The following is a 20,000-nucleotide window of genomic DNA, read 5'->3' on the forward strand; positions in this document are numbered from 1 at the left end:
GTAGTTTTAGGGCTAATGTTGGACCAGCTGATAAAATGATTACAGCAAGACAACTACAAGGGAAGTGTAGGAATTACATCAGTTTCTATATATGTTGTGCAGCGATCTAACTAAAGCTTTTGACGTTGTGAGCCAACCTGGCCTATGGCACTTGCTCCCTTAGCTGGGATGTCCAAACAAATTTGTCAAAACCCTGTACCTACTGCATGATTGAATGTGTTTATGCCTGTGGTGAGACGTTCAATGCTTTTGCAATAATCAGCAGTGTAAAGCAAGGATGTGTCATGGTTTCCTGACTCTTCAATCTCTACCTTGCTGTAATGTTGAAGGAAGACCTACCATGTCTTTAGGGAAGCTTTTCAATCTGTACAGACTGCATGCTTCCATCAAAGTCACAGAGGCAGTAATCAGAGAGCTTCTGTTTGCAGTGACTGTATCTTAGCTGCTCGCAACATCCTGATTGTAGCAACAAATTCTTGAGTGCTGTCGCAAGCTTTGGTCTCAACATCAGTCTCGGAAATGCTGATTTGACGCTTTGGCCAGCCTCAGGCATGCACCATGCAATACCAGATTTAACTGTTGATGGCATCAATTTTAAGGTTTTAATTTTTCATATCTTGTCAGTGTTCTCTAAGGATGCTTATTGGTGAAGTCTGGCATCCAGAAAGCAAGTTCAGTCTCCTCCTGACCCCATGATCATTTCTGGAAGCAAAATGGCGTTAAGCTGAAGACTAAAATCAAACTCTACCAGGTCATTATCCTCCCCACCCTGCTGTATGGTGCAGAATCCTGGGTCTGCCACATCAAAGCTATGGAATGCTTCCACAAAGGCACTTGAGATCTATGAAAATTAAATGGCAGAACAAAATCACAGCCAATAGATTTGGATGAACTTAAATTAATGGAAGATTGAAGTCTGGCCAGGAGAATGGTGGAATAACTTATTATCCAGTCCTGCTCTGTTAGAAATGCACACGAAAGGGTGAACAGGTAGTGGTTCATGTGATCTCTGCTACCTCCCAGGATACAGAGGCATCATTGATCGCTAAAAGAATTCTGAAGAGGAGTCATAATGAGCTCAACGTTAACTATTTTTCTCTCCACAGATGCTACCAGACTTGCTCAGTTTCTCCAGCCTTTTTTTTGTTTATTGCTTCAGATCGCCAACATCCACGGTATTTTTCTTTGTGGTGCTGTGTGTGGTACATCAAAAAAATGTATCTAAGGTCTTATCGAATCCTGGAAACAATTAAAATGAATACCACAAATCATGGAAGTACCCTATGGCTTTCCTATAGAATTACCTCCCCTTTAAGTTAATTCTGGTATCTGTTGCTGCTTAAAATCCAGGTAGCATTGCCTTTCTTAACTTTTTAAATCCATTTTATTGCTGTGCTTGTTTAATTTCACGCGAATTGAAGGAAGGGAATATCAAAACATTAAAGGATTATATATTTTTACAGAGAACGACAAAAAAGCTTCCTTGTATCCACTATATTGGATAGTGTTTGATCTACAGCTAGAAAAAGTAGAGGGCCGTCCTTCACATATTGACTTCTTGTTTTCAGGCTTGTTGTGCTCATGTGAGGTACCCAGTATTTCGGGAGCTTCCATGCCTTTTTTGGTAAGTCGGCCATTTGTTACAAAAATAACTTGATTAACACGATTAAGAATCAGTTCAGAAAATCCAAGTTGTATTATGAAGTTAGCCTAGATCCTAACTATTTTTGATATTAATGTGAGCACAAGGTGTTCCGCTCTAGGTGTGATTTTGTTGACAAAGAACAAAGAACAATACAGCACAGGAACAGGCCCTTCGGCCCTCCAAACCCGCGCTGCTCCCTGGGACAAACTAGACCATTCTTTTGTATCCCTCCATTCCCACTCCGTTCATGTGGCTATCTAGATAAGTCTTAAACGTTCCCAGTGTGTCCGCCTCCACCACCTTGCCCGGCAGCGCATTCCAGGCCCCCACCACCCTCTGTGTAAAATACGTCCTTCTGATATCCGTGTTAAACCTTCTCCCCCCCCCACCCCCCCTCACCTTGAATCTATGACCCCTCATGAACGTAACCACCGACCTGGGAAAAAGCTTCCCACCGTTCACCCTATCTATGCCTTTCATAATTTTATACACCTCTATTAGGTCACCCCTCATCCTCCGTCTTTCCAGTGAGAACAACCCCAGTTTACCCAATCTCTCCTCATAACTAAACCCCTCCATACCAGGCAACATCCTGGTAAACCTCCTCTGCACTCTTTCTAAAGCCTCCACGTCCTTCTGGTAGTGTGGCGACCAGAACTGGACGCAGTATTCCAAATGTGGCCGAACCAACGTTCTATACAACTGCAACATCAGACTCCAATTTTTATACTCTATGCCCCGTCTTATAAAGGCAAGCATGCCATATGCCTTATTCACTACCTTCTCCACCTGTGACGTCACCTTCAAGGATCTGTGGACTTGCACACCCAGGTCCCTCTGCGTATCTACACCCTTTATGGTTCTGCCATTTATCGTATAGCTCCCCCCTACGTTAGTTCTACCAAAATGCATCACTTCGCATTTATCTGGATTGAACTTCATCTGCCATTTCTTTGCCCAAATTTCCAGCCCACCTATATCCTTCGGTAGCCTCTGACAATGTTCCTCACTGTCTGAAAGTCCAGCCATTTTCGTGTCGTCCACAAACTTATTGATCACCCCAGTTACACCTTCTTCCAGATCGTTTATATAAATCACAAACAGAGATCCACTAGGAAGTTTTTATTAAAGCAAACTTTATTTAATAACACAGTTAAAATAAAACAATTGGCATAACTTTACCATTTCAAATACCTAAACATGAAAGGTATAATTCTTAACTGCTAGGTATTTCTGTTGGTTCCAATTCAAGCAATATCTCCATAGACGTATACTCTTCAGAATCCGTCAGCAAGACACAGGCTCGTGTGTTTCGCTAGTCCTCCAGCCTTTTAACCCCACTTAAGAGATTCAGAGAGATGCCCATCTTCTGACTCTAAGCGGCCTCCAGAGGAAAATATTTCATCACACAGATGAACTCCAGTGAGAAAGAGAGGGAGAAAACACACCTCTTGCCTTTTTCAGACCTCTGGAGAGAGATACCTATTTCCGAACAGGTCCCCAGACTTCAACCTATTTGGTCATTATCCATGATTGAAGGACCAGGATGTTGATATCTTCCCAAATCTCAGCTGATGGCATTGAGCAGTTAGCCAATGATGGATATGGGGAGGTAGCTCTCTTATTTTCTGTCCTGTTCTTCTATCAGTTTCTCTGTATGATGGCCTGACAGCCAGACAGACAGAGAGAGAGAGACAACCATGTGCGAGAACAACCTGTTGCTCCATGTGTCAGAATTTTCAACACTGGCCCCTCACAGATGATGTGCACCATCGTTCAATCTCACTGCGCTGTAACTGCAGTAAACAATCAGCAGTTTCATTCTAATTTCAAGGAGGAAGAGTAAACCATTCTCGTATTAGCTTAACCTACTCTAACTGTAGAGGTTGCAGGAAAGAGACTTTGGAGACTAGACTGGCAACAGTGCCAAGATTTGGTACTCAAAAGGAACTGGTAGTTCTGATATCATTTATGTAAACTCTTTTTGCATAATTCTCCAGTGCCTCTATAGAGAGATATAAAAGGCAATTTAAAGTCAAAATGAAATACAGTGCCAGGAATAGGGAAAGGAATGCACGCCTAGGGAAGGGAATAAGATAGGTCACTGGTTTTGAAAAAGACCTGCAAATATTGTGCAATAATAAAACAGCAAGGGATGGGGGAAGCCCAATGGAATAGTTCAGGTGAAAGAAAAAAGTGATTTAGGATGGGTCTATATTAGAACAAAGAACAATACAGCACAGGAACAGGCCCTTCGGCCCTCCAAGCCCGCGCCACTCCCCGGTCCAGGATTGAATCCTGAATCCAGGATCCCCGCCCAATTTTCCAGCCTATCTACATACTAATATCCTATCCACCGAGCTGTCCCTCACAGCTACGATGCTTTGTTCATCACAACCTATTAACTCACCCCCACCGCCCCATTCCAGACCATGTGATCTCCAGGGAGAGGCGAAAACCCAGAGTGAAAACCCCAGGGCCAATATGGGGAAAAAAAATCTGGGAAATTCCTCTCCGACCCCCTGAGGCGATCGAAACGAGTCCAGGAGATCACACTGGCCCTGATCGGAAAATGCTTCCCAACCCTATTCATTTTCATTTCCACTTCCACGAACACCATATGAATTCCCTGCCCCCGAGACAGGTTCCCAACTATCCGCAGTCTCGCTCTGTACTGGCACCAGCAAGATGATCATAGAATGAAGCCTTGAAACGAGAAACAAAGAACAATTAGCCCGCGCCGCTCCCTGGTCCAAACTAGACCACTCTTTCGTATCCCTCCATTCCCACTCCGTTCATATAGCTGTCTAGATAAGTCTTAAACGTTCCCAGTGTGTCCGCCTCCACCACCTTGCCCGGCAACACATTCCAGGCCCCCACGACTGATTACTGTGAAATCAGAAAGTTTGATGTTTTTATTACATCATCTCTTGAAATACAAGGTAGTGACTTTGGGGGTCTAATTGAGGGCTCCAGTGTAGCTCAGCTAATATTTAAAGATCTGGGTCAACAATTTTGATTATTAGTGGAAAGTTGTGTGAAAAAGATTTATAAAATTAAATCAGAACCGAGAGGATATATGTGTCAGGAAAATCTGTTTTCACTAGAAAAGATGTGGCTGGGAGAGAATCCAATAGAGGCCTTTAAAATTGTGAAGGGTTTGATAGGCTAGACATAGAAGATCTTTCCACTTGCAGTTTAACACCAGGGGCCATAAGGAATTCAGGCGAACCATCTTTACCCAGCGTGGAGCTCGCTACCACATGGAGTGGTTGAGGAGATTAACATAAATGCATTTTTAGTGAAAGCTAAATAATTACAAGACAGAAAGGAACAAAATAATATTTTGGTAGGATTGGAGGAGGCTTGTGTGAAGCTGAAACACTAGCACAGACTAGTCGGGCCAAATGGCCTGTTCCTGTGCTGTGAATTCTATGTGGTTTGTCTTAGAGGGTTGCTCACAAATATTTGTTGGTTTGAGTCCCATCCTTGATTATCTGGAACACAAATTCACCTCCCAATTCTATTCACCAACTGGTCCCACATCTATGTTTTAATTACTCTTTGATATTACACTAAATGCATTATATAATTTGAAACTTGTTTAACTTGCATTTTTTTCTCTTGAGGTCTGTTCCTGCCTTTCGGGGACAGAAGTAGAATCAATCGATGCTGGAAGCCAGGTAGACGGCATAGACCGTCTGCATCTGGTAGGTTGGAGTTTTGACATATTGGTTTTCAGGAGAGGTAGGTATGCACACGTGGTGAACAGTGGGAGGGATTTGTCTTTTCATTTGATAAAACATTTTATGGCCTGTTTTTGCAAAGTAATGTTGTAGTGAACCTTTGCGTGCATGTTGGACACATTCACATCATCCTAGAATTGAGTTGAGTAGTTCAAGGCTGAGAAGGCAGTTTCAGTGCCTCTGGCTCTTCAACAGTTCAGTTGGGTTAGGAAGGAGTTCCAGTTTAAGCTGTCTATTCTTGTGTGAATGTGTAACCTGTATTCTGAGAAAGACACACAGGCAGAGGAATGCTGTGCCGTATGAGAAAAATCACATTCTTTGTCATGCGCAACATTATGGAACAGGTTATCCTCCTTTTGGACATAGATGGAAACTAATCCTTGGATAGATAAAGAAAATTTGAAAGCCCTTGAAAATTTTTAGCTGATCAGGGAGAACCACCTTGAATTTGACAAATTGTATTTTTTTTTAGAGGTGATCAAAGTAGTGGATTGGGGAATATCTATGGATGTTATTTATATAGACTTCCAAATGACTTTTGAAGTCCTTCTTAAGAGGAAAGGTTGAAGTTCATAGAATAGAAGGCAAATGATTGATCTGGTGAGGAAATTGGCTGAGTGACTGGAGACTGAGTAGGGATAATGGCAGTATCCAAACAGTGCTGAAGAGATGTCCTGGGTGGTGTGTCCTCAGGTTGTTTACATTACAGCTAGAGTATTGTGAATGATTCTGCTACCAGATCTTAAGAAAGATATATCGACCTTGGAGGGAAAGTTTTAAAGGTATTAATGGGGACAGAGAAGGTAGATTGAGAAAAATAATTTTCAGTAGTTGGAGAGTCCAAGACTAGGGAAATATCACCTAAAAATTAGAGCCAAACCCTTTCAGGAGTGAAATTAGGAAACATTTCTTCACACCAAGGGTGATAGAAGTTTGGAACTCGCTTCCACAAAAGGCAATTGAAGCTAGATCAATTAATATTTAAAACTGTGCTAACTTTGTTAGCCAAGGGATATGGGATGAGTTGGGTCCCAAATCAGCTAACATCTCATTGATGGGGCAACCTTGAGGAGCTAAATGGCCTTCTCCTATGTCTGTGTTGCTATGATGTGTAAGGAAATTACTGGATTTAAGAATGCGGCAGGTTTTTGTAAGTGATTAACGATTGGATTGTCCTGGTTGGGTCATGATCCTGATGGCAACATCAGTTGCAGATCAGGAAGCTGGAAGTACCTGAGGTGGGATGTCAGTCGCAATCTTCCTTTGGCAGCCAATTAAGAAGTCACCTATAGGAACCTTGTCTGATTTAAGGACAGGATAGACCATGGAACTGGAAGGCTCAAAAGGTAGATGCACTGATGTTTGGTGGGCAACCCACTGCAAGAAGTGGGTGCTGCTGAGGTTGGCAGGAGAATGCCAGGCTGCTGGGGGGCATTCCAGTGGCATCATCATGTTCCCCAGTTGGCTTAGTGGGTACACTTGGAGATAGAAACATATTGGATAGCCAACTGAAGAGTTATTTTCCAACTTTGCTTCTGGTCCTGCCTCCTAACCAGCCCACAGTGGACTAGGAAAATTCAGCTGTAAGTATCTTAAATACTGTACAATTCACATATTTACTTAATTCCATGATTATTGTGCAAGTTAAACTTTTCATCCTTGTTCCCTTTCATCTGCCTGATACCAAAGCTTACCTGGAAGTGTTTAACACTATGGATGCAATGCATATAAGAATAACATTTAACTCGCAGCACTGTTGTTCTCCTTCCAATCCCAAACACATACTCAGCAGTAATATATGTTTTTCTCCACAGAGCGATGAGGTTTCAGTGCATTCAAAGAACCCTCTGCGAGATGCTAACATGATGTACGCTACCAGTGCCAGTCACTATGAGCTGTTATCAGAACTAGGTAAAAATACTTTGTAAATTTGCTTCTGACACCACATAGTGGTTGAATCTTGAATCATTAAATGTTATATCATAGAAACAGACCATTTGGCCCACTTAATCTGTGCTAGTTTATTTTGCTTCAGGGTAACTAATCAAATCTTACTTTTGTCCAAATCCAAACCTTTTAATGTTTCTCTTTTTTTTTTAAAGCAGTTCCCTTTAGACATAATTTATGGATTCAGTACGATTTGTGGGTAAGAATTCCACATATTCACACTGAGTATAATAAATCTTATCTAAACACAGAATATCAATTTCCACTTCCTTCTCAAAGCACAGAAGTGCAATTTTGTTGGAAGCAATAACCCTTTGTATCTGGTTCACTAAGCATTTTTCAGGTGAGTCGAAAGTGAATATGTGGGCAGGCTTGTTGACTATGAACAACAGCATTACCATCAATCTAATCCTGTTAATGGATGCACACAGTTTACAGCAGAGCTTATAATGATATTGATGAGAAGTGGAAAGTGTGCCTGAATTTCTTCCTAGCTCAAGGAATCTGAGGCGCATCCAATCTGTCTTTCTCTATTGAACAAATAATTTGCATTTGGATAGCTCTTTTCATCTCTCCTGCATGAGTAGCACCATGTGACCTTTCAAATGTACTGAAACAGGCAGTGAAACCAGGCTAAGATTCCCGGCTTGGGTCACTGTCTGTGCGTGGGTTTCCCCGGGTGCTCCGGTTTCCTCCCACAGTCTGAAAGATGTGCTGGTTTGGTGCATTGACCCGAACAGGCGCTGGAGTGTGGGCAAGTAGGGGAATTTCACAGTAACTTCATTGCAATGTTAACGTAAGCCTTACTTGTGACTAATAAACAAACTTTACTTTAGAAAATGTAAGATCTTGCTGAAAAGATTGTAGATGTCTAAAGAGGCACTGTGCAGAGTAAGATGTGTAAGGCATGCATTGTGTGTTATGGTTATAGCAGCAGTTCGGCTTTTGTGTTAGTAAGGATCAACAGGCCAGCTACAGGAATCTATAAAGAAGAAAGACTGTGTATTTATATAGCACCTTTCACAACCTCCCAAACATCGCAAGTACTTTACAGCCAATGGAATTTGGTTTATAAAGTGTAGTCACTGTTGTAATGCAAGAAATGTAGCAGCTAATTTGTATGCAGCAGTATTCCAGAAAAACCAAAAAGGTAATGATCAGACATGGTGGCACAGTGGTTAGCACTGCTGCCTCACAGCGCCAGGGACCCAGGTTCAATTCTGGCCTTGGGTGACTGTGTGGGTTTCCTCCAGGTGCTCCAGTTTCCTCCCACACTCTGAAGATGTACAGGTTAAATTTATTGGCCAGGCTAAATTGCTCCTTCGTCTCAGGGGAAATAACAGGTTAAGTATGCAGGGTTATGGAAATAGGGCCTGGGTGGGATTGTTGTCGGTGCAGACACGATGGGCGAATGGCCTCCTTCTGCACTGTAGGAGTTCTTTGATTCTATGAGATCAGTTGCTTTTATTGATGTTGATGGGTTAATACTGACCAGAATACCGGTGAGAACTCCCTAGCTTTTCTTTGAACGAGGTCTTGATTTAAAGTCCTTCAGAGGGTGACATTACTGACAGTGCAACACACACTCTCAGTACTCCACTGGACTGTTAACCTGATTGTTTTGGGAATACTAGTCTGGGTTGAGGAACCAAACCAAAGGCCTCTTATCATGTGACATAAGTAAGTGAATCACAATGCCTTAACAGTAGGTGCTCCTACAGTGAGTATTAGCACATGGTGTTCCAGTTGCTTTCATTTTAATATTTGATCTTGACTACTTTTTAATGGACAAATGTCCATTAGCTTAACCCTTGGAATTATATTATCAATATTGTTTCCTGTCCATGCAGAGTGTTTTGCCTCTGTTTTAGCTACGGGAGTGGAAACTAAGAGTTTGATTATTGCATCTTGATATTTTTATTTATTTTGTGTGTTAGGAAAGAGTTTTTGTAATCTAACCACGGTAAATCTGGCCAAACACATCCCATCAGGTAAAATGGTGGTTGTGAAACGCACTAACATGGACACCTGTTCTGAAGAAAACCTGGCCTCCCTACAGGTCAGTACAGTAGAAATGCTAAGAAAAAGAGTACTTTTTTATTGGTTAATTGAGCTCATATTTTTAAAAACTTAGCAAATGGTTACTTTATTAAGTAAGTACCCTAGCATGTATAGAGTCCAAGAAAGAGTCCACTTGGTCCATCGTGTTTGTGTGAGTCCAAAAACAAACCACTCGGCCTAATCCCACTTTCCAGCTCTGCAGGTTATGGCACTTGAGGTACATATTTGGACATCTTTTAACTGAAATTGAGGATTTTTGCCTCCACCATCCTTTCAGGTCGCGAGTTTCAGATCCTTGCCACCTTCTGGGTGAAAAACATTTTCCTCATCTCTCCTTTAACCTTTATACTGAATCACTTTAACTCTATGTCCCCTAGTCACTGACTCTCTGCTAAGGTAAATAGTCCCTTCCCATCCACTCTATCCAGGCCTTCACAATTTTGTACATCTGAATCAAATCTCTATTTAGCTTCAATAACAAAAACAGCAATGTGATTGACTCTTAAATGCCCTCTGGAATGGGCAATAAATGCTGGCCCAGCTAGCGACACCCACATCCCATGAATGAATTTTTAAAAACTTTAGGAATCCATGGAAATTCACTACTATTTCTTCTCTTGGTATCCTCCCATTCATTGTGTAATCCTTTGCTTTGTTTGACCTCTCCAAATGCATTGCCTCACACTTCTCTGGGTCGAATTCGATTTGTTACTTTTCTACCCACCTGACCAGTCCATTGCTATTTTAGTGCAGACTACAGTATTTTTCAATAAAATAAAAGCAAAAATACTGTGGATGCTGGAATCTGAAACAAAAACAGAAAAATGCTAAAAAATCTCAGCAGATCTGACAGCATCTTTGAATAGAGAATAGAGCCAACGCTTCGAGTCTGGATGATCCTTCGTCAGAGCCAGTGTTCCTTGCTTTCAACCACACAGCCAATTTCTGTGTTGTTCATCTCTGAACTGTCCCCCTGCTCCATCTTCCTTGAAGCTTGTGAGCCTTTGCAACATAGAGCCATCATGGCACAGAAAAAGGCCCTCTGGTCCCTGATGGCGCTCTGTAGAACTATAGCCATGCAAGTGCCCATCCAACTTTTTTTGAAATCATTCATCTTCTCCACTTTAATCACCTTTGCAGGCAGCGAGTTCCAATTCATCATCATCCACTGCATAAAGATGTTCTTTCCTGCGTGCCCCCTGTCTCTCTCGCATAGGACTTTAAATCAATCTCTCCTAATCTTTTATACTATCGGCTAGTGGGAGTAGCTTATCTTTGCCCACTCTATCTGAGCCTGCCATAATCTTATACACCTCTATCAAATCTCCCTTCAAAATCCTTTGTTCCAAGGAGAACAACCTCAACCCTCCAATCGAAACAACCCAAAATAAATGGCAATCATTGTTGCTATCATTTGAGTACAAAACTTTAAATGGGAAGATAGTTACCAATGATGAGCACCATTTGTTTCCCCTCTGCCCCTGTCTTATTTCATCCATCCAAATCCTTGAACCCCCATTTCAACATTCAATTGTTCACTAAATAATTGACCTCCACTGATACTTTGCTGAGTGTTACATATGAATGTTGGTGATTTATTTGACCTTGGAGCATACGCTGTGCCCTTACTTGGTGTTCTTATCTGATGCCCATATACAAACACGTACAGTTTCCAATAGGCAGTCACTGGATACTGATCAGGGTGTGAAAACTGACTATCTTTCCCCTGCTTTTCCCATGTAAAGGAGTCTTGAAGCCACTCGTAGCACACTAATTGCTGCCTGGGCTATAAACTGGTAAATGCAGTTATCAACCAAATTTCTCAATAAATGAATGCATTTGACGCGATGTGGAGCATGACATTATGGGAGCCACGATTTGTACCAAGCCAGAGATCTGTAAGTTTTATAATAGAGCAGCTAAAGAAAAGCTATTGCTGCTGATATGTTGAAGGAAGAATGTAGTTTGTTTCCCATATGCAGGAAAATGTGCAATATACATGTTTCGCTGACCACGGCCATAGTGCCCGACTTTAAAACAGTGCCACGCTTTAGAGAATTTATACTTTCCTTTCAGAATGAGCTTCTTGTCTGGCAATTTCTCCGGCACCCAAACATCCTGCCACACACAGCTGCTTTTGCACAGGGCAGCGAGCTATGGGTCACTATGGCATTCACAGCTTATGGTAAGGTAACATTGGGACAGAGAGCCACGCGCTCTGCATCCTGTAGTTAAAAAGCCACATTTAATCGATAAGCATACATGTCCTGAGCTTACCTTTCTGGCCTTACAGGTTCTGCCAGCAGCCTGTTAAAGCTGTATTTTACTCAAGGCATGAGTGAAAGTCTCATTGCGCACATTTTTTACGGAGTCTTGAAGGCACTGGATTATATTCATCGAATGGGATGCATTCACAGGTAAATTTAGATTTTATAGCTAGTCAGTTTTTTGGCATGAACTTTCTGCCCAGTGCCACACCATATGTTTTAAACCTTTCCCATTGCTATCATCACTGTCACGTTTTTAATGCTTTTATGCAAGCATGTTTTGGAAAAGGTCTAACCTCATGATGGTCTTTAATGTCAAGCATGTTCATATAAGTGAGGCTGAACTAGCTGTGTCATGATACTGCTTTGACACTTTGGAGGCAGACATGTGAATAGCCCTGAGGGGAGATTCCAATGCTTCAGTGGTTCTCCACTTCCACCTCTTATAAAAATACGATAAATGTTGTAAAGCAAAGCCCATAGAGAATGACACAAATAGCCAGAAGTGCCTGATATCTCCTAAAAGGTGTAGTGAGAGGCTTTTATATTGCTCATTCAACTGTTTTCATTTGTATAGCAACTTTATAAAGTAAAACAGTTTAAGGTAGTTTGCAGGAGTGTTATTGGACAGAATGTGATACCCAGGCACATATGATGATACTAGGACAGGTGACCAAGTGTTGGTCAAAGCATGAGATTTTCAGGACTGTCTTGAGAAGCAAAGAGATGTAGAAAGTGTGTTGTGAAGCTTGGAGCCTAGGAAGTTGAAGGCACATCTACCAATGGTGGAATGGTAATACTGGGATATGCAAGAAACCAGATGGGAAGAGTGCAAAGTTCTCCATGGATTGTAGGACTAGAGGAGGTAACAGAGTTCAGGAGTGGTGAGTTCATGGATTGGGAGAGTGATATCTGCAATTCTCCTATTAAAGCCAAATTGTTAATCCAGAGACAGAATGAGTTTTTAATTTTCTCCAGCAGTATAGGCATTGCTCCTCTCCCATCATCCAAATATTGCAGTGTCTGTTAGTATGCATTCCTGTATTTTGGTAATGTCACACCTGTAAACTCTATTGTCTTTCTGCTTTTGAACAATTATTAGATTATTATTATGTCTTGTGTAAAGACAAAAATTGCTTGTGTTTTTTTTGTAGTTGCTTAGTGTGTTTCCTTGCCTGTTCATTAAGACAGATCTAACCTTGCTGTCTGTGGTGACTCAGTCAAATATTTTTATTGTTCTAATACTGCACTTCCACCCCAATGTTGAAAGAACAACTTTTCTTAAGAGTTTGAATGCCTTCTTAGCTATTGTTATCCAATCAGTTTATAATGTTCACACTGTATTCCTCTATTGTTTTAAGACAGCTGCTAGCCCATTTAATAAATACACAATGCCAATACTGTTTTAAATCTAGATAATTCGAAAAAACACTTCAAACCTAAATGATGAATGAAACAGCCCAAATTCAAGTTAAATGAAAATAGCATTAGTATTTTGTACAAAAAAACCCTGGAGGACAGATTACACCATGTTCAGTACCGGTCAAGATTATTCCAATCCCTCAGCAGCAAGGCCTGGACAACATTCAGGTTTGGGATGAGAAGTGGCAAGTAACGTTCACATTGCGCAAGTGCCAGGCAGTAACCATCCCCAAAAAAGAGAACCTAACTATCTCCCTTAGACAATCAGTGGTATTGCCATCAGTGAATCCCTCCCCATCAACCACATGGCTTACAATTGAGCAGAAATGTAATTGGACCAGCCATATAAATGCTGTGGCTACAAGAGCAGGTCAAAGACCGAGAATTCTGTGCTGAGTAACTCGCATCCTAACTCCAGAAGTTTGACCACCTTCCACGAAGCACAAGCCAGGAATGTGATGGAATTCTCTCCATTTGCCTGCATGAGAGTGTCTCCAGCACTTAAGCTTGACACTATCCAGAACAAAGTAGTTTGCTTGATCGGCACCCCATCCACTAACTTGAACATACACTCCCTGCACTATTGATGCATGGTGGCAGCAGTGTGCACCAGATATAAGATGCACTGCAGCAACCTGCCAAGGCTCTTTCGACAGCACTTTCCAAACCCACCACCTCTACCACCTGAAAGGACAAGAGTAATAAATGTATGGGAATGTACCCGTCTGCATGTTCTCCTTCTACTCACCATACTGATTTGGAACTATATCACCTCTCCTTCACTGTTGGTGGGTCAAAAATCCTGCAACTCTCTCCCTGACAGCACTGTGGGTGAACCTACACCACATGAACTGCAGTACCACCTTTTCAAGGACAATTAGGATTGAACAACAATCATATATACATAGGAACAAGGTGCAGGAATAGGCCATATAGCCTGCTTCGCCATTCAACAATATTATGACTGAACTGATAGTAACTTCAAATCTGCATTCCGCCTGCACCCAATAACCTGGCACCCCTTGTTTACCGTGAATCTATCTACCTCTGACTTAAAAATATTCAAAGGCTCTACTTCCACCGCCATTTCAGGAAGACAGTTCCAAAGACACTCTACCCTTGATGAGAGAGAAGATTTTGCCTCACCTCTATTTTAAATGGATGGCGCCTTATTTTTAAATTTATTCCTAGTTCGAGATTCTGCCCCAAGACAACCCACCCATAACAGAATCATAGTTCCTTATTATAGTGTGGTGCCTAGAACCGTACATAATATTCCAGCTAAGGTCTAGTCAGCGTCTTGTATAAGTTCAGCATAACCTACTTGCTCTTGTACTCTATACCCCTATTAATAAAGCCCCGTATACTGTATGCTTTATTAACTGCTCTCTCCATCTGTCCTGTTACCTTCAATGATCTATGCACCCAGGTCTCTGAGCTCCTGCACCCCTTAAGAATTTTACACCTTATTTTATTTTGTCTCTCCATGTTCTTCTTACCAAAATGCATCACCTCATATTTATATGCTTTGAACTTATCTGCCGCCTATCTGCTCACTCCACCAACTTGTCTATGTTCTTTTGAAGTTCTACACTGTCCTCTTCACAGTTTACAGTACTTCCAAATTTTGTGTCACCCTCGAACTTTGAAATTGTCCCCTCCATGACATCTGGGGAACACCATTACAAATCTTCCTACAGCCTGAAAAATATCCATTGACCATTGCTCTCTATTATTCAGTCAGTTTTTGTATCTGAGTTGCTACTGTCCCTTTTATTCCATCAACTATAACTTTTCTCACAAGTCTGTTGTGTGGCACTGTATTGTTTCCCTTCTGAAAGTGCATGTACACCACATCAACACTATTACCCTCATTGACTCTGTTTAAAAAAATCCAGAAAATTAGTTCAACACAACTTACTTTCCCACCTATCTTTGTGCTTTCAGCAAATTTGGCAACCATCCCTTCATCCAAGTCATCTATATAAATTGTAAACATTTGTGGTCCTAGCACTGACCCCTGTGGCACACCACACGTGACCTTTTGCCAACCTGAGAAAGACCCATTTATGCCTACTCTCTGCTTCTTGTTAGCCAGTCAATCTTTATCCCCTGTACCATGAGTTTTTCTTTTCTGCAATGACCTTTGATGTGGCACTTTGTCAAATATCTGTTGAAAATCTTAAGTACAGTCCATCCACTGGTTCCCCATTATCCACAGCACGTTACTTCCACAGTGGTGTCTTTTTCTGGCTCATTGAAATGTATCTATTCTGTGTATTCTGAAATGTCCCCTTGAATGTTTGCCACTGTATCTCTATTGACCTATCCCTTAACCTAATAACTCCAAAAGGTTGGTTAAACATGAGTTCCCTTCCACAAAACCATGTTGACTCTGCCCGATTGCCTTATCCTGCTAGAATTTCTTGAATAATAACTTCTACATTTTCCCTATGACAGACATTAAGTTAACTGGCCTGTTTCCCACTCTGTGTCACCCTCCCTTTTTGAATAATGGATTACATTTGCCATCTTCCAATCGAATGAGGCATTCCCTGAATCCAGGGAATTTTGGAAAATGAAAACCAATGCATTGTCTATCTCATTAGCCACAGACACTGGGATGAAGTCTGGTACGGTGGCACAGTGGTTAATATTGCTGCCTCACAGCATCAGGGACCCAGGTTCAATTCTGGCCTTGGGTCACTGTGTGGAGTTTGCACATTCTCCCCATGTCTGTGTGGGCTTTCTCCGAGTGCTCTGGTTTCCTCCCACAGTCCAAAGATGTGCAGGTTAGGTTGATTGGCCATGCTAAATTGCCCCTTAGTGTCTGAACATGTGTTGGTTAGGGGAATTAGCATGGTAAATACTTGGGGTTACGGGGATAGGGGTTGGGTGGGATTATTGTCGTGCAGGCTCGATGGGCCAAATGGCCTCCCTCAGCACTGTAGGGATTCTATGAGAACCTGGGCACTTGTCAGCTCCAACAATTTATTCAATACCACTTCTCTGGTGATTGTAATTTTCCTAAGTTGCCCCCCTCCTTTCCACTTTCTGATCTATTGCTGCACCTGGGATGCGACTTGTATCTTTTGTAGTGAAGACTGATGCAAAGCACCTGTTTAATTCATCTTCTATCTCCTTATTTTCCATTATCAATTCTCCAGGCTCATTTTGTTAACTCATTTCCTTTTTGAATATTTTGAGGAATGCTTACTCCCTGTTTATATATTTCTGATTAGCTTTTCCGGACTATAATTTTTAATTAATCTTTTAGTTATCCTTTGTTGTTCCTTTATATTCTCTTCAGTCTTCTAATGTTCCATCTATCTTTGCACAATTATATGCTTTTTCTTTAAGTTTGATACTATCTTTAACCCTTCTAGTTAACCAAGGATGGTTTGTCTCTCCATTTGTCTTTTTCTGGCTCATTGAAATGTATCTATTCTGTGTATTCTGAAATGTCCTCTTCAATGTTTGCCACTGCATCTCTATTGACCTATCCCTTAACCTAATTTGCCAATTCGCTTTAGCTAACTCTGCTTTCATGTCTTCGTAATTGCCCTTAAAGACCGTTGCGGATCCATTCCCCTCTCCCTCAAACTGAATGTAAAATTCAGTCATATTATGGTCGCTTCTACCGAAGGGTGCTTTCACTGTTAGATCATTAATTAATCCCACCTTGTTGCACAATAACAGGTCCAGTATAGCCTACTCTCTGGTTGGCTCCAAAACATGCTGTCCAAAGAAACTATCCCAGAAATATTCTATGAACTCCTTATCTAGGCCAGCTTTGTCCATCTGACTTTTCCAGTCTATATCAGTTAAAATCTCCCATGATTATCCCTGTGTCTTTCTGACAAGATCCCATTTTATTCTTCCTTTATGCTCCACCCTACCATGTGGCTGTACCAGGGTGCCATGGCCAGTTAGCTCATCTATCCTGCAGCCCCCACTCTCATCAAAACAAGCTGGGTTGGGACTCCTGCCCTCTGGGTCCCCTGTACCTATCTCATTGGCATTCACACCCTCCTGTCCGTGATAAAATCAGAAGACCTTTTCCTAATGGATGTGACTGCCTCCTGGAATAAAGTATTCAGTTAACTTTTCCCTTCCCTGGTGTGTTGCAGTGTTGCCTCCAGCTTAATAACTCTGAGCCAAAGCTCCTGCAGCCGCAAATACTTGCTGCAGATATCACACTGGTAACCAGAAGCGCCCACATCCTGCCATTGCAGCATATCATCTGCCCTGCCATCTCCGTGTTGGCTTTGCCATTGGCACCCAAAATCCATGAAATAGTTTCTTCTACTTTGACTACGTTTGTGTAATTTTCTTTTGGCTTGTGTCAATAAAGTGAATCTCTCAAGTAAAATTTGAACAGTTGGTGCAGACAGCTGTTTGCTGAAAAGTGCAAAGAGACTGGTCCAGAGGTAAGGAATTAAGGGTTATGGTGAGTGGGCAGGTAAGTGGAACTGAGTCCACGAAAAGATCAGCCATGATCTTATTGAATGGCAGAGCAGGCTCGAGGGGCCAGATGGCCTACTCCTGCTCCTTGTTCTTATGTTCTTACATCAGTTTCTGAAGCTTTTTTTCTTTTTCTTCAACAGATGTGTTAGACCCAGGCACATTCTTATATCTGGGGAAGGGCACATTTATCTCACTGGTCTGCATGGCCTCTGCAATATGGTCACAGATGGACAAAGATTAAAGCTTGTGTATGATTTCCCAGAGTACAGTGCTTCTGTTTTGCCTTGGCTGAGCCCTGAAGTTCTCCAGCAGGTTCGTTGTCTGCTTGCCTATAACTGGAACTTGCCTTCTTAACTACTAACTTAAATTTGTGTAGTGAATGCAGAATAACTGGTTTATCTAATTGAGTACTTCATTTTGCAAGTGAATTTATTGTATTGCTTCCAGAGTGTAATGTCTGGAATTGTTCGTTTGGGTGATGTGTTTCAAGCAGATTTAATGGTTTTATGCAATGGAAACACTTTTTTTGCTTCCGTGGAACTAATATATTTCACAGTATAGGAACAGAGGGTAGGACATTCAGTCTTTCTTGTATCTTAACCCCATGGGTTATATTTATGGTATCCCCCCAAGGGACTCCGCCACTTTGCCATCTCCATCTCGCTTAAGTTAGCACTGCTGCCTCACAGCGCCAGGGACCCGGGTTCAATTCAGCCTTGGGTGACTGGAGTTTGCACGTTCTTCCCATGTCTGGGTTTCCTCCAGGTGCTCCAGTTTCCCCTCGTACTCCAAAGATGTGCGGGTTAGGTTGATTGGCTATGCTAAATTGACCCTTAGTGTCAGGATTAGCAGGATTAATTTCTGGGGTTACAGGGATAGGACCTGGGTGGGATTGTTATTGGTACAGGGACCGAATGACTTCCTTCTGCACTGTGGGGATTCTATGGCTTTCCTGCCCTGCCCCCAAAAGAAGCCCTTATGTGGACAATTAATTTTTTAAAAATCATTTTACAGGATGTGGACGTCGCTGGCGAGGCCAACGTTTATTGCCCATCTCTGGTTGTCCTTTAGAAGGTGGTGGTTAATTAAAGCCCAAGTAAGGGCCCCTTCTTGCTGCTGTTGGTATGGCAGAAGGGCCTGTCACCATACGGTAACAAGCAAACCTGTGTGGGGTATTTGTGGTCTCCCAGGGAGAGAGGTACCTTATCAAGTGACCTGCCATTGGAAAGAGAGGGTGGCCCAGTGAGGGCCAACCCCCTGGCCTTGCTGCAGGATTCCCGCAATGTCTTAACTATGTTAGGAGTTGTGGGTTTTAAAGAAAAAGACATGGTTTATACACACAAATTCAAAGTAACACGCAACAGGTTTATAGGAAGGCTGTTATATGCACAGAACAGAAAATGAAGCTGAACAGCAGCCTGTGAAACACCCTAATGACATCACCATCACATCATGTGATCAGCTTTTAAAGCAATCATGCAACTTCTTAAATATATAACAACCCCCATCCTGCAAAACTCCTCCCACCATCACTTATATCTGGCGTGGGAATCGCTGGGATTCGTGGGCTCCAGTGAGTGTCATTCTGGCAGCAGCTGCCTCCTCACTCCTACTGAACAAAAGAACTGCTGGCGTCCGGCCGGCACCTCTCAGTGGACAGGGCTTTCCAAAGTCCTGATCACCTGGAAGGCCAGCTAGAACCCTTCACTCACCTGATTAGCTGGTAATTTGGTTGGTTCTTCTCAAAGGAGTTAATGAGGTGGAGGGGGGGTCTCACTGGCTCACCAATCAGCAGCCAAGGTCCCCATTGCCTTGATCAGCTCCCCCATCATTTGGTTCCCTGTTTTCCTATCAAATCCTTTAATTGTTTTAAGCACCTCAATTAGATCACTCTTAATGTTCTATACGTAAAAGAATACAAACATGTTAATTCAGCCTGTCTTTGCCAGTATACTCAGAAACAGGATTCACCGCCTGCTGTTGTGATTCTCGAGGAAATCTAGTTTCGTGGCATTAGAGTTTTTGCTAGAAACATAGAAACTAAAAGCCATTTAGGAGTAGGCCATTCGACCCTTCGAGCCTGCTCTGCCATTCATTTTGGTCATGACTGATCATCAAATTCAATATCCTGATCTTCCCCTCACCCTCATATCTCTTGATCCCTTTAGCCCTTCTTGAAATCAGACAACCTTTTGGCCGCAACTACATGCTAAGGTAGTGCATTCCACACATTCACCACCCTCCAGGTGAAGAAATTCTCCTCACTGCAGTTCTAAAAGATTTACCCCATATGCTCAACTATGACCTCTAGTTCTGGACTCTTCTGACATTGGCAACATTCTTTCTGAATCTACTCTGTCTAACCCTGTTAAAATTTTATAAGTTTCTGAGATCCCCTCTCACTCTTCTAAACTCCAGAAAATATAATCCTAACTGACTTAGTCT

General features: G+C 42.1%; 1 protein-coding gene across 3 annotated transcripts in view; it reads left to right on the plus strand.

Annotated features, from left to right (window-relative positions):
* Positions 1-20,000, plus strand: part of LOC144503898 (STE20-related kinase adapter protein alpha-like) — a 31,617-nt gene that overhangs the window by 3,752 nt on the left and 7,865 nt on the right. For 2 of the 3 annotated variants that reach the window (XM_078228946.1, XM_078228948.1), the window contains exons 3-9: positions 1,569-1,624; positions 5,275-5,355; positions 7,206-7,302; positions 9,276-9,397; positions 11,476-11,584; positions 11,693-11,816; positions 17,696-17,867. In XM_078228946.1, coding sequence (XP_078085072.1) covers positions 1,613-1,624; positions 5,275-5,355; positions 7,206-7,302; positions 9,276-9,397; positions 11,476-11,584; positions 11,693-11,816; positions 17,696-17,867 — 717 coding nt within the window. In that variant the 5' untranslated portion in view covers positions 1,569-1,612. Of the gene's footprint in view, positions 1-1,159; positions 1,351-1,568; positions 1,625-5,274; positions 5,356-7,205; positions 7,303-9,275; positions 9,398-11,475; positions 11,585-11,692; positions 11,817-17,695; positions 17,868-20,000 lie in introns of all 3 variants that reach the window. The other variant, XM_078228947.1, reaches the window with a different exon arrangement.

The sequence above is a fragment of the Mustelus asterias genome, chromosome 14, assembly GCF_964213995.1.
Source record: "Mustelus asterias chromosome 14, sMusAst1.hap1.1, whole genome shotgun sequence".
In the NCBI taxonomy this organism is placed as follows: domain Eukaryota; kingdom Metazoa; phylum Chordata; class Chondrichthyes; order Carcharhiniformes; family Triakidae; genus Mustelus; species Mustelus asterias.